Raw genomic sequence first — 15,543 nt, forward strand, 5'->3', positions numbered from 1 at the left:
GTTAATAATAAGAACAATATGAGTAATATAAATAATAATTTCCATGTTGTAGGGTGCTGGAGATGATCGCATGATCGCAGACTCACATTTTCAGGCATCTTGCTGCAGTTTTTCTCCACTGAACAAACTAAAGTAAAGCAGCAAACACTCCATCCTCAGAAATAACTGCATCTGGTGTGAAAGTGTTTGCTCACTATCCCGGGGCTGATTCATGGCTGATCATCTATCGAGTGCTGGGAGCAGACTTTGCTGTAAAAGAATCCGCCTTCCTCATAAACAAATTACATATTAGTTTTTCTACTGTGGGCTCAGTTCAGTGGCAGAGTCGCTGCACAATGGAAGCAATAACAGTGAAATACCTTACATAAAGGGGATAATTGGATCACACACACGTAAACCCTGAACCGGAGATTACCTCAAAGAAAAACCGTCCTCGCCGGGTGATAAACTTTTGAACCTCGGTTAAACACTCATTGTGCATTTTAATGCGTGAAATTTATGTGGCAGTCGGTGTTCTCAGCTGGGGTGAAGAAAGACGTTTCTGCAATTACACAGATAGCAAAGGTTGTTATTTGTTTGGTGCAAAAACTGCTTTAATTTCTTAAGTTCATAGCAGGGTAATTTAGCTCTCTGTAGTCGCTATAACTGGTCCCCTGATCAAACCTGTGTGATTGGAAAGTGCAGCTGCATGGTCTTGTTGTATACTTATGGTACACAGCTACTTAAAACCATTTAACCAGAGGACTCTACATTCCTTCTCTTCCTCAACTCATTATCAATATCAGTTGGGATTAGCAAGATATTCCAACCCAAGGTTCATCGTTATACTGGCTCGGATCTATAGATAAGTAAATAACATTTGTCAGAAATGTCACCATCCCCCGCTGGGAGAAGCATTGTCATTGAAATGCAGGCACTGATCTTTAACAAAAGCTGAGCGCAGCCCCCCTGCCTGCTCCTCAAAGCTTGCTAAAGGGCTCATATGTGTAGGTTTAAGCCAGCCGGAGTGTTTTTATTGTCTTTAGCACTATTATAGGATGATGGATGAACATATTTAAATGCAAATAAGGTACAACTATCATATATCCATGTTTTGTTTGCTCTGCCGTTCAGAAACACAAAGCGTAATTGAATAAAGGCAATATTCTCACTCTCTGAAATTATTTGTGCTCCCATAGCTGCTCAGTGATGGAGGTCTCAGATGATGTTGCTTTGTTCTTTTACCACTCAAACAGCACATAACGATATTAGTGCAACATCAAATTGACTCACTTACAGTGAAGATGGATCACCATGAGGTGTAGCTGCTTCCATGTTCCCATGTAAACGGGCTGTAATCAATCATTTTTTGGCAAAGTAGCTCTACACTGTGGACTCTGTCGAATGGAAGAAACACTCACGGTCCCGTAACTGAGCTGTGACAGTTTACCGCTCACTTGAGACACACTGAACAAATCAAAGCTCTCATATCTGGGGAAACAGCAAACACTGACGAGGCTGGAAGCAGAAGCCGGCTGATACTCTGTCGAACAGGAGGATAACATTTGTCACACTGCTTGTTGTGCTAAACTCACAGAGGGACTTTAAATCCCAGAACAGTTATTTATATACCAATGTTTAATTCAAAGGGTTTACATAACGTCCTGTGCTCCTCGTAGTTGCTGCCGGGTGGGCGTCCAATTACGGATTGATAATGTTTTGGGAAATATGTTGGAAATGACACATTACGGTAACATGAATCCAACATGTTATAAGCAAAGCTAAAACCCTATCAGCCTACTCATTAAAATGAATTGAGTTGGCCCTTTAACATCACAGGGAAGGACTAAAGTCTGTGACATGTCTGATTTTCTTCTCGTCACTTGAACCTAACACGTTGAAATGAAGTGTTAACTCGCTTTTCTTCTTACAATAGGAAACCATCACCATGACTACCAGCACAGCCACCTGGATCTGACTGCTCTGACTCCTAAACTGGGTAAGAAAACACAGAAAAGTAGTTTTGTCCTTAACTGCAGGTGTGACATTACTCAAAGTGCACAAAGCCACTCTGTAAACCTGAAACTGAAAAGGGGAAAAATGTACATTTTGAAAAGCAACCCACAAAATATCTCTCAAAATCTCACCAGACTTAACTTTCCCAAATGATATGCATTAATATCTGTCAGTCAAACAATTATAGTGATAGATTATTTACAGGACAAAGTATATCTTTCACAGGGAAATTAAAATCTGAGGAACTGATAAAGAAGTCACCGGAGAAAATGAAAAGCAAAAGGTTTATGATAATCAAAGCATCATCTGTGGATTTTGCTGCAGTTATTGGAAACTCAATTACTATTATTGCATCCAATCTATTTCTCTAAATGTGATTTTCTGAGAAAGGAGAGCAGCTTTTAGCGTGGAATAACTGAATGTTCTCGCATCTAAACGTCAATGTAATGAAAGGCGGTGTAATTAAAGAGGGACTCGGGCCTTATTTGTTATAAAAAATCTCCCTGACATTCTAAAAACTGCAGAGGCCGACGTTCTGCGTCAGAGTCGTTGAGTCATTACACAAACTTTCCACCATTAATGGAGCACTGCGGTCCACATTCTGTATGTGCTTGTCTGCCTCTTTACAGGGAAAATGGGTTTCAAAAGTACAGTTAGTACCAAATAAAACTCTTCAAACAAGGCTTCTGAAGCTCCTGATGCTGTTAAGTATAATTCCAGAGACTTTCTGTGTTAACCTGTGGCAAAGTTCTCAACATTGGCTTTGAACAGGGCCAGCCCTTCAGCACGGGAGGTTGGGTTGAGACATCTGTGCTCATTGATTCTTATTGATCTTTTCTTTCTCACTTGGACTTGGTAGCCCACAGACAAATGAGATACGGTAAGTAATACACATACACTTGGTGTTTATGTGTATTGTTTCTTCACCTTTTCTTACACATATCATGTAGAGATCAAAACACTTTACCTGCACACTGGGGGTCATTTTCTATTCTCCTTTTTCTTTCTTTTTTTAAGCGCTTCTGTATTTTTTGCTCTCACGCCGCTGCATTACAGCCCATGACCTTAAGTCCGATCTGAAAATCTCTTCTTCACACATTATTTTCACTCTTTCACTCCTAATTGGCTCTCTCTTCCCTTCAAACCCATATACATGCCGACACACTCTTTTTCCACCTCAGTGAATGTCTCCCCTCTGCACCATATGTTACGTGGTGCTATGTGTCTCTGTCCTCTTTGCTGCAGTAGTCACCCACTCCTATTTTTAAATCCAGCAACAACGTCCCTGCCCAAACCCCAGCCCTCCCCACCCGCTGCGCCTCCTGACCCATGACTGGGCGTCCCAAATACTGAAGCCACAGGAGCTCTGCGCAGTGCAGGGAGCCTTCATGGTGCCACATCATATCACTGATACCAAAACAGAAATGTTAAATGCTTTTCACAATGAACCAAGTGTCACTGGAGCTGCTTGGACACAGTTAACAGATTCACAGTTTGCTCAGAATGTGTGAAGGAAAAGAAGCACAGTTTAGTTCATTTTATTGATGCTGACCTGAAAAGGTTTGTTCAAAGGGAAAGTCAAGGAGTTTAAGTTGCCTTACTTTGGGAAACACTAAACCGTTTCTAAAACAGTGTCTTTTTATTTGTCAGGGTGTTCTAGCCTCCTTAATCAGTTTATCATCCACACATGTCGCCACTTCTTGTAAACTTACTGGTACATTTTAGTAAAAAGGTCCATGGAGTAGGGTACCCCCACCAAAGAGACTGTTGGCGTAAGACTGGAATCCCAGGGCTGTTGTGGTGGCTCCATTTCTATGCAGATGACTCCATTTTCTAAATGTACAAAAAGAAGAGGAAAAGGCAAAAGGACTGAAGTAAAATAACAGAAAAACAAGATTTATTCAGCAAATAATGTACAGAGTCACTCCCAGATAGTTAGCATCTGGTGTATCGTAGCATTAGCTGTCTGTACCAAATTAAGTGAGGCAAACCTTAACCTCACATTTGGTCTGAATGTACCTTTATAAATTAATGCAGATGTATAAAGTGGCTCCCTGCCTGCAGCTGCAACCAGACCTTTTCAACGTGTTTCCCAAAAGCTCAAGACCTCCAGCAGAAGTCTTTCTCACTCCACACTTCTCACTACATCACACCTCGCCCTGTCTATCTGCCTCCGTTTCTCTCCTCCAGTAAACACTCCCAGTTTACAAACCCTCCTTTCTGACTGACTGTACTCTGACAGCACCGCACCGCTTCCTCCCCTGTCCCCTGTAGAGAGACCCCAGCGGATGAACAACATCCTGACCTCAGCCACCGAGCCCTACGACCTGTCCCTGTCCAGATCCTTCCAGAACCTCAGCCATCTGCCGCCCTCCTACGAGCTGGCCCTCAAGTCTGATTTAAGTAAATACTCCTCCTCTCTCCACAGATTAAGTAGGTGGTCCTTCATTCGTCCTTCACCGCCGTGTTTTTTGCCTGATGCACTAAAAAGAGACGGGGAATGACGTCACCCTCATACCCCGAGCATTAAAGGGTTGCCACATTCACCTTGATGAAATATTTGAATGTCCATTACAGAGACGAGCATCATGATAAGTATCTCCAGATGTTTGGTGGCTCATCACGCAGATAAACCTCTCACTTTTCCACCTTTTTTATGGAAAGAAAACCTCTTAAAATGCATGACAGTGCACTTTAGCCTCCATACTCATTCCCATCGACTCATCTATCGGCCCATCGACTGGCATCTAATTGGCGTGTAATTTGGCTCCATCTGCAGCCCATGTCATGTTGCTAATGTCTCCTAATGACATATTAAGAGCCGGGGATTTTTTTTTTTGGCTTCTATACGCATACAAGATGGCTCTTTAATGTATCAGCAATGCAGTTCATTATCTCCGCTGTGACATTTTCATCTGGATGATGACCAGTGCATGCCCAGTTTTCTTTACATCGGTTGCATGTTTCCTGTTTTGATCCAAACTTTCTTTAACTGATTTATCTTTTATTAAAGCAGGGAGTCTCTTGAGATACATTTCTCTTTTACAAAACAAACCTAGCCCACTATTGCAACAATCACAAACAATTGATATACACCATTAATGAAGATCGGACCAAAGACTTGACTGCTGATTCTTCATAAAACTTTTGAAGGTGATGCTTGAATGCCTGATAAGAAGAAAGTTTCCAATTTAATTTTATCTTGTGAATGATTCCAAACCCAGAGTGTTGAGTATAAAACAAAAAAACAGTTTTCAGAACAGGCTGAAGATAATCAGATAAGATAAGGTATACTTTATTGTCCCCAAGGGGACATTTTGCTCGGGCACTAAAGCTGCACACAGCAATCAACTTAAAACAATATGTAGCCAACCAGACAGCAGTGGCACCAAAGACAAAGTTAGAGAAATATAGAAACGGGGAGAGAAATCATAAAAACCATATTACACTGCATAATGCATGAAACTAAATGCAGCAGTACCTCCTTGCCTATGTAGTGCAAGGATTAACCTGTTATCTTTTAAACGTTGGAGGAGAGGAAGCTTAAAGCGGTTATTTTTACATTTACTGGCTCTGCCGCAGACCTGAAGGTAGTCATTCGTATTCTGGATACAGACTGTGTGACGGTCCGTCAGAAATCTGTGTGCATATCTGACAATCATTATTTCATAGCTAGTGTGAAGGGACGTGTATGTACTTTCATTGTTGCTCATAGAGATTAAGGATGCTGCTCGGTGCAGTTCAAACAAACATTAAACCGTTTGGTTTGTTTGCTGTCGAACAACAGACCAAACAACCGAACCTTCTGAAAACGTTTGTGCACTGAGAGCAAAAACAGGATTTATGATATCATATATGTGACATTAGCATGAATTCAAACCTGATGAAGTATCAAGAAAGCCACCTGCATAATGCTTAGTTCTGCAAGACGCAAGGATTGTTAACCATGGTACCACACAGCGACACAAAGGATCTATTTTTTGGGGCATTCAAGTTTAGCTTTAATTGGTAAAATGATATCTGCAGATTGTAAAAGGCATCTTGGAGATCAGTCACAGCCTGATGTTCTGTTGTATCCTGGTGTCTGCAGTCTAATGGAGTGAACGTGTTATAAAGATGGTGTAATGTTTAACAGTGAAGTGTGTAAAAGCAGAATTCTCTCTTCTGTTTCAAACTGACGCAGAGCTCTAGAGGATTTTGCAAACGCGGCTCAAACAGAACTTTTAAAGCACCAGGAACAAACATATTTAATAAAGTTACCCTTTTTGTTTGACTACTCACACTTTAGATCCTCCACTTGAGACCATCAATTTTTCATGGATCAGTTTATTTTAGATGAAACGTTTTCAGATCAGCTAAAGATGTTGAATTAGATTGAAGAGCCCGTCGGAGGGGGACGTCGGACTCGTCTGAACATGAAAACTCCTTAAAGTCAGTGAACTTATCGAACGGTTTCTTCTCACAGCTTTTACCTTCAGACTTTTAATGCACTCAGGTAAGCACACATTGAATATGTGCTGCTCAGTGCGCCAACACGTTGCCTGGTTGTCATTCGATTGATTAAAGCTGTGGAAACACACTGTATGCTTTCCAGTGTATTATATCACTTTTAATCGATTTGTTGACAGTAAATCTTTTCTAAAAACATTTCCTTTGGTCTCAAGAGAGAAGCAAACACTGCAGAGCATTACTCGTGATGCACTTCTTCCTCAAAAGAATGAACTCAATGCATAGAAGACTTTACCATTGTTCTGCAGTCGCACCGAACACACGCAACATTCACTGTCCTTGAACTCCACGAGATGTTACACACTTAGAGAGCCGTTGGTTGTGTGATAGAAAAACATGTATCCGTGCAATCTCCTTTCAGCGCATTTAACATTTGTCTTCTATACGTTTGCCTTCTCTCTCTCTTATCAACGCTGGGCTTTGCTCTTATCTCGCTGGAGCCTTGAACACACACAGAAAATCACAGACATGAATCACACTGAACTACAAAGAGGCTTTTCGAATTTTGAGACAGGAGCTCTGAATAATTTGTGAAAAGAGCGAGCAAAGTCGTCCCCTGAACAAAGCCCTTCCACTCGGGAAAAATTCATTTTCATATCATTTAATATAATTAATTATTTTAATTAAAGCATCTGGAGAGATGATGACTAAATTAAATTAGTATGGTTTATTTGCTATTTTAAGTGTGTGTGTGTGTGTGTGTGTGTGTGTGTGTGTGTGTGTGTGTGTGTGTGTGTGTGTGTGTGTGTGCGTGCGTGCGTGTGTGGTGTGTGTGTGAAGTCACCCGCTCAGTTCCTCCCACGAGGCTGCAAAAAGCCTGAGAAACAAATCTTGTTTGGCTCTTGTTGTCTTTCACCCTAATCACCCTGAAAGGGATTAAAACACCTTCTAAGAACAAACCAGCCACCTTTAATCCTCACTAACAGAAAGTAAATAAATGAAATGGCTTCCTTTCCCCCTTTTAATTTCACACGCTCCTGCTCCACACCTCTCCAAAGATCACTTTATAATTGATGTTCCACCAGATTCACGAGTGATAGCGCATTATATGATTACAGTCTTCTGTGATCAATAGCTGACACATAAATATACTGTTTGTATTGAATCTAATCTAGCAGAGTGGGAGCCGGGCTTTAATTAGCCGTTGTTAGCTATTTCCTGTGTTTGCAGCCCCGCTCCACGTTTGGGACCCTTTAGCCTCTCGCAATCATGTTAATTGTAAAGTGCTGCATTTTAACCGCGCTGCAGAAATGAGATGGAGCAAAATGCATCGCTCGTCTTAAATCATTTCAGTCACTTCAAGTGTAAACGGTGTAACATGTGTACTCTCGTAAAAAACGGGTATTAAATCAGGTTTTACACGGAGACATTTTGAGCTAGCAGAGAAACCTTCTACTGAAGTTAATATTACAAATATTGTACAGTATATTTTATTATATTTTAGAAGCTGTTTTGATTTGCTGATTTCTACAAAATCACTTCCTCCATGTTTATATATTGTTATTGTAAACTCAGATTATTGTACATTTCTGCAGCTTTAACTATCTGCAACAAACAACAAATATCACTACTCTTTGGCTCCTTTTTAACGTAAATATGTTTTCATTCACTAATTATTTTCCAGTAGTTTGTGTTGTATAAATACTGTTAATTTGCTATCAATGGTTTTGAACACTTTCAGTACGTAATTATTTCTTTAAAAAACTTTCAGGAACAAAATGAACATAATCCCTCCTGTTCCTAGTAATCTTTTATTTTGACGGAGAAGTTTTCTCAAAAAGCAAAACATTTATTTATTGTATTTATTTATTTTATTTTATTTTATTTTTATCTTATTTATCTTATTCATCTTATTTATCTTATTTATCTTATTTATCTTATTTCACTTAAACGCTTTGGGAACAATATCAGAATACAGAAGTAACTGGAGATGGTTAGTGAATGAGAACAGTATTTGAGCTAAGCTACTTTCACGTGATAGGAAATGATCTCCGCGCTCACCGCGAGGTAAGACGCAGAGTGGCGAAGACAGCTTATTCGTTTTGTTTCTATGGTTACCTCCCCTGCTTTCACACAGCCGTTATCTCATTGGTTGCGCTTTGAAAGGTCAGCGGCAATCGAGGTCAAAGTTTAAATAATTTGACGTTGGACGTCGTGTGAAGGCGGCTACACCCACCTCCCCCATTGTTATTTACTCTTGATTGGTTGATGGCCCTGTCTACTAGCCCTGACTCGCCTTTTATTTGAGAATTTACATTAGTTGTCTTTTCTTTTCATAGCGGGACATAATACACTCCTGCCACATTAACATTTGAGTGTATGATCACTACAGATCTCTCACATTGACTGGAGTTTGACCTATCGGTGGAGCTCTCTATTGTCTGTATACTTGTAGCCTCTGGTTGAGTTTGGTGACATTTTCTACCATAATGTCACATCTAAACCGAGCCTTCAGGGAAAATTGCTGGAGCACATCGCCACGGGCCAGAGTTGGGCCTTCTTCATTAGGAATGCACAGAGCAGTGGACATGAAACCCCTCATGGAGGCACAATAAGGTGACCTTCTGCATCCAGGCATGACATCTCTCCCATTGAGCCGAGAATCCAGGCAAACATTTCCCATCATCCCTCTTCTCCACCACCCAGTGAAGCGTGGTACGGCCCTAAAACGGCCATTCGACCTCTGTGTTCCGCAATAATGAACTACTGCCACAACAGTTAATCAGAGAGCTTCTGTGGTGGCGTCCCCCTGTGTGCCAGCGCTGCCAAAAACAGGTAGATAGTCTGCTGAGAGCTGATTGATGCACATGATTAATACAGCGGTACATGACTTCGCCATTAGAAGAGCGGACTTATTACCCAGCGGACACACCGACCTGCTTTCTGGCAGAGGAATTAAACAACTGGTGGCCCGTTCAGGCACAAGCAGCTCATGGACTGTTGGGTAGTGTGGCGCGCTGATCGGTCCTCTCCAGGCTGCGGTTTTTCATGAAGAAAAAGGACAAAACGTTTGAATAGGACTCTCCAGCTACTGATTACCATTATCACCAGCAGCCAGAATGCACAAGACAGATACAATGGAGACTAATGCGTCGACATTTTCCACCTAATGCTTTTCATACACTCGTGGCACCTCGTGGTCCTCGGGCCCGTTTCACAAAAGTGATTTGTGAGCACTGCTTACATGCAGATTTCATAGTGGCAGCATCACTGCTCACAAATGATTGGTGCTTGCAAAGTCCCACAGGGCTCCTGCATGCTTGTGCATGGGATGTAATATTTATGTTTGTAGTGATAAATGAAATGTGTCACAATTAGAGAGGAAATGATCTTGTGATGCAAATTGCTTCTTGCATGTTGTAAATGTGGTGAAATGGGCTCTTTCATGACCCCAAGTCCCCAAATGTGTACTATAGTAGATATTCTGTAAGCATAGTTTTGTTTTGAATGCACCAAGGTTGTTTGTTACAGCTAAGAATTACAACAATTATTTGTACCTCGGAACCCATTAGCTATCTGACAACGATAAGCCTCTGGGGGGCAAGGAGCAATATTTCGGGGGTACCGTGTGTAGCCAGCAGATATCCAGGACAATGTGCGGCTTATTGTTTACAGTCCGATTAGTTGGAGTTTGCGAGACGACGTCTACGGTTTGTTTCACAAGAAGCAAGTTTACAGGCTAATTTTAAGCTAAATCATCGTCAGACGACAGCTGATGGGTTCTGAGGTTGAATTTCGGTCATTGTGTTCCGCCTCTTTCGTACTCCGCCGACTGTTTGCCTGCAACCAAAGCCTGCTTGAATCTGATTGGTCAAAACTACTCTGAATACAAATAGACACCAAAACCAAAACTTAGATACTATAGAGATTACAAAATAAGTAATTTTATACACCAAATTAATCTCTATATTACAGTAAAAGTATCCAAGGGTGCATTTATCGATGCTGTTGTCTCTCTCTGGTAACCATCGTCTTCTTGCTCCTCAGGTGATAAGGATGTAGATGAGTACTACACGCGGAAGCATCATCATCCTGACTTCGGTGGCCGGGGACCGACCCACATGGTGAAGCTGAACGCAGATCCCCAGCCGCACCAGCAGCACCAGCAGCACCAGCAGCGGCAGCGTCCCCGCCGAGTCCAGAGGGCCATGTCCCAGGACCACGTCCTGTCTCCACCAAGGACGCCACGTCGCGGAGACTACGGCTTATCTTCGTACGGCGTCATGGCGGCCACCGCATACAGCAGCAGCCGGCACCTCTCAGAGGAGCAGCTGCTGTCAGCGGACCGCCTCCACTCCCAGGATCCCTTGCTGTCCCCGTCGATGAGGCGCGATAAATTCCGGGAGAAGGCGATGGCGCGGGCAATGTCTCACGCCGACATGCTGATGCCTGTCACGCCCGTCATGGACCGCCACAAGATGACCAAGATGCACTCTCAACCCACTGCCTCTAACGACTACAACACGCTGACGGTCAACCACCAAGCGCCCACGTCTAAGAGGCAGGCGTTTGCCTCCCGACGAACACACACGGTGGACCACCTACAGTACATTCCCGGCCACCACCACACATACCGCACTGCCAGCAAGAACGAGGTAACTGTTTAACCACAGCGTGGGAGGTTTCCTGAGACACACCACGGACGTCAACAGATATCTTCAGCAAATCAGCAAATCTCCTCGGCAGAGGTGTTCTGTCTTCTTATTAAAACAACCTCCTACATTAGAAAACTCCTCCTGCTTTTTAGCACAAGCTTCCTGTGTCATCCAGAATCAACCCCGGCAAAGACATCTCTCTCTTAGAGCATCATAAGGGCTTTGCGCGTTGACACAAAGAGGGATCCTTCATGTCGGACGTTTGACAGCCTGAAGAGAATATTTTTTAAACTGGATATGGGACTGGAAGGGAATTGTATTAACTTTATAAATATATAAATATACTATATTTACTATTTGTATTTTCAGTCCTTGTTATAGCTTTAGAGATTCTCATTGACTGATGTAAGCACTTCAAGTGGTGCCTCTAGAAATTGTCCCATTTCAACGATGAAGTGGATTTGTGGGTTAAAAAGCACAATTAATGAATTCCCTCTTTTGTTTGGTTTATTTTACTCTTGCTTCTTTGGTAAACGGCCAGGACATATCAGCTTATTAGTAAAAACAGAGACTATTTCTGTTGCATACAATAGATGATTGTAAATAGGCTATATTAGCAGCATTAGAACAAGAAAAGCTGGCCCTTTGACACTATTGTTTGGTTTGGTTTTCTCCCACCTGGAATCTATCATGGATTCCCAATTAATAATTTTAATTTAAGATAAGGCAAAGATCCCAAATGAATATTATTTCCACAGATGTCTGCAAAATATGTGGATGTAATATGTATATGGGGAGTATTTTTTTTTTTTTTCACTGTGCTTGTAGCATAGAATGATTGTGTACGAAACAACCTTTTACCCCCGTCGACCGGCAGCTTCAGTCTGCAGGGGAAATGGAGCCCGATGGTTGTTTGAATTCGCTTAATTTCTGTTCACACGACTCCCTTTCTGCTCGGTTTGTGATTGGCCAGCTGCTTCCATCTCTACATATCAGGTACTCGTTGTGTCGGAGCTGAGGAGCACAGAGGTCGTAGTTTTGTGTCGGTGTGTTGATTGAAACAATCAGTGCTAACGAGGACGTCATAATCAAGCATTAATTAAAACTGTGAACTGTTTGTCCAGATGTTTTCATTAAAGCAATGCCTTATTGTATGGAATCCCATGTGCTCTTAATTGAACAATCATGCTTTTGTCACACGTCTCGTTGTCTTAGCTTTTTGTGCAATATTATTGATAGTTTACCAGCAGAACCAGCAGTTAAACCTGTTCACACGATACAGTATACCTCAAAAACACTAAATTCAATTAAAATGGTCTCAAACTTTAAAGGGAAAACAATCAATACATACTAAAGGGTATTTCTATTGGAAATGTGTCACTAATCTCATTAACTGAACTTTGTTTAAGGTTTATGGACTCATACGTTGCTTTTGTTTTCAGCTGTTCAGTCAGATGAGATGGAGAGAAGGGGTCTTCATGGGTTCACTTGGTTCCTACTCAAACCAGAACCAGAGTGGGGCTGGGTCCATACTCGTCGTATATTGCTGCGTGGGCAGAAGCCCCCGGCGCCACCAAGGCTTCCCTTTGCGCAGTATCTAGATGCAGAAGATTCTCCGATTCTTTTGAAAGGCTTTTTTGTACGAGCAAGGGAGCCGAGTCATACTTGCAAGCCGCTCTTCACTGCCCGCCATAGATTATACTTAATTTACTTTTTTAAATGCGTAAAGAAGGAACGATGAAAGTAACGGAGCCATAAGACCCGCCTCCCTTCTAATCGTAATTCACATTTCTAGAACGTTGGAAACAGTCGCGGTTAGTTTAAGGCTACAAAACTACTTATAGTTAGAAGAAAGATCATGATGTAAGTCAAAATAAGTATGTTTGTTACGTATCTTTAGCTACGGATGTAACGTCATGCGACTGTTCTGGCTGGCAGTAGTACGTCTCCAGTCTTGGCTATGTCCCAAATAAAGATAATAAAGTTCCAAGTTATGAAAAAGATGTACCAGGTCCAGACAATTCAATCCAAAGCTGAGGTATGAAGACCTACTTTTTTTGTAAATGAATTGATCTGGTCTGGGTGGGTCTTCCACCATTTTGGACCCATGAAGACCTCTACTTAAAAACTAAAAGGCTTCGACAATATGTTCATTGTCAGACACTTTGATGGTCAAAAACAGTGCGGTGTGAAAATCTAAAGAAAGAATTATGAAATTTGTGGGTTTCTCTTAGAGATTTATCAGATTACAACTTGACCTTATTGTAAAAGTAAACCATCAGGAGCATTGCTGTTTCTATGATCCTATACTTGAGTTGTACGCTACTGTATATAAACACTTGATTAGGATGTTCTTTGTGAACTGTCATTATTTAAAGCAATGTCTCATTACACATAAACCCATGATTCTGTTGAAATACGCTCGTCTTGTTGCACATCTTTCTTAAATGGTGTCTTATGTTTTTTTTTAATGATTGACCTTGTAGGGATGTGGAAAGTTGGCCAAATGAATTCAACAAATTGATTCCTTTAACTTATTTTAAAATGAATGTGCCATTTTTCTTGTTTTATGCCATATGTATTAAATGATGTCAATTAGAGATTGTGTTTTTTTTCCAAAATTATTGTCTTTGTACATACAATATGTTTGTTTTTTGTCGGAGTGTGCTTGCAGGTAATGAAGTACATTTGATAGCTATGGGTGTGGGGGGGGGGGGGGGGGGGGGTGTTAATTGTTCAGTAGACTGCTTCAGACAGATATCTGTACCCTTCCACCTCAACTAATCTTCACAAACTTCTTTTCACTTAATTAATAATGATGTCATCCCAAGAGCCTTTTTATCTATGTGCAATATTTCCTATTCATGCAGCATAACTCTATAGCCACTTTTAAAATGTTGTGAGGTTCATTTGCTGCCATAAAGGCTTCGTTGTCCTTTTCATTTAAAGCTGTTGTCTTTCATAGTCAAAGAGGAGGGTTTTTATAATACAGCTCAATGTGGTATGAAAGGAAACCGTGTCTGTGTAACTGCACAAATGACTGGAGACTAATTTAAAGGCTTCAAAACAACAAAATATGACTGTTCTTGTGCAATTTCTTGTTTGTTCTCAAACTATTAAAGCACATCATGTGTGTTGTATATGTCGATTTAATCACTTTCATATTTATGGAATAAGTAGTCTCACAACGTTAAGCTAACACACGACGTTACTATTCAACTGGGTGAGATATGCTATAAGTGCTACTAGCACGTAAATCAGATTAAACACATTCAGAAGCAGTAAAAAATAATTGTCACCAGGATAAATAATACAGTAGCAACATTAGAGCGACATTGTTCTCATAACTCAGAGACAGCTGACCCAGAAGAGGTTCTGGTTATTCTTTTAAAAGCAGCTGACTACAGGCCTAGATTCACATTTTCTCAGCTGGCATGTGCTCATTATCTTTGTTCCATTTAATTATAATGTATGACACTGTGCTGTACAGCAGGAAAATATAGAAACGTCAAATATATCTATCTTGCTGGGACACATTAGCATTAGCTAGCTAGCTACAAACATTACTTTTCATCTCAGACTGAATAAAACGTGCAGATGTAAAAATAACATGGCCCAGTTTTGAGTTATAAATCCTGAAACATTTCAGCAGTTAGACGAAACAGGAAAGGAGCATTAGTTATGAAGCACTCGCACAATGATATTCACTGTTGACACTTGTGAAATTACTACGTACGGCTGAGTTCACACTAGATTCTGAAAGTCGTCTTTCTGGAAGAAATTGAGTGTACTGGCAAATCAGCTTCACTCCTGCAGTTGCTACTAGAAATTGAAACCTTGATGTACAAGGATTACTTTGTGAGCACAGAAACGACTGCTAACATGAAAGGCTGTATTTGTTTTAGAGCCGTAACAAATGTCAATGGGATTTTAAATGAGGTTTTCTTACATCTGCAACCCTGAAGTTCTAGTTTCTCCTTTAGCTTGTGGAGGTTTATCCCACAAAGGGAAGTCGTTTACTCTTCCCGTTGCGTTGCCTCTTTCATCACAGGTTTCTTTTTGCATTTCCTTGAAGAGAGCACAGATGTTTACTGTACTATTCCTCAGTTGTTCCACGCCTCTGGCTTTTTACGACACTTAACGTTGCACCACATTTAATTTGTTACTACTACACCCAGTAACACAGAACAAAGAGAAAGCAACAGATGGAATAGCAAGGTTTATGCCACGGTAAACATGCAATCGAATGTGGCACTTGAAAAGGGTTTTCAGTTCAAACGCCATCAAAAGACGGACAGAGTGAAAGCAATCCCCGTTTGTGATTGAACAACCTTTTACCTGACGGCAGTCTTTGTAAGGTTTCACCTTTTAATCCCGTTTATCTTCTAGAAGGTTAAAAGATGTGGTCAAAAGGCAAGTTCTTTTTTCATTTGGCTTGTTGTTG

At 41.1% G+C, this 15,543-nt stretch overlaps 1 protein-coding gene across 3 annotated transcripts in view; it reads left to right on the plus strand.

Annotated features, from left to right (window-relative positions):
- Window positions 1–13,699, plus strand: part of LOC115012802 (shisa family member 6) — a 60,999-nt gene extending 47,300 nt beyond the window's left edge. The window contains exons 6-9 of one of the 3 annotated variants that reach the window (XM_029438602.1): window positions 1,916–1,978; window positions 2,855–2,875; window positions 4,270–4,428; window positions 10,492–13,699. In XM_029438602.1, the coding sequence (XP_029294462.1) occupies window positions 1,916–1,978; window positions 2,855–2,875; window positions 4,270–4,428; window positions 10,492–11,111 (863 nt within the window). In that variant the 3' untranslated portion in view covers window positions 11,112–13,699. The remainder of the gene's footprint in view (window positions 1–1,915; window positions 1,979–2,854; window positions 2,876–4,269; window positions 4,429–10,491) is intronic. The other 2 variants (XM_029438603.1, XM_029438604.1) reach the window with 2 other exon arrangements.
- The last annotated feature ends 1,844 nt before the right edge of the window (window positions 13,700–15,543 follow it).

This window comes from Cottoperca gobio, chromosome 8 (genome assembly GCF_900634415.1).
Source record: "Cottoperca gobio chromosome 8, fCotGob3.1, whole genome shotgun sequence".
In the NCBI taxonomy this organism is placed as follows: Eukaryota; Metazoa; Chordata; class Actinopteri; order Perciformes; family Bovichtidae; genus Cottoperca; species Cottoperca gobio.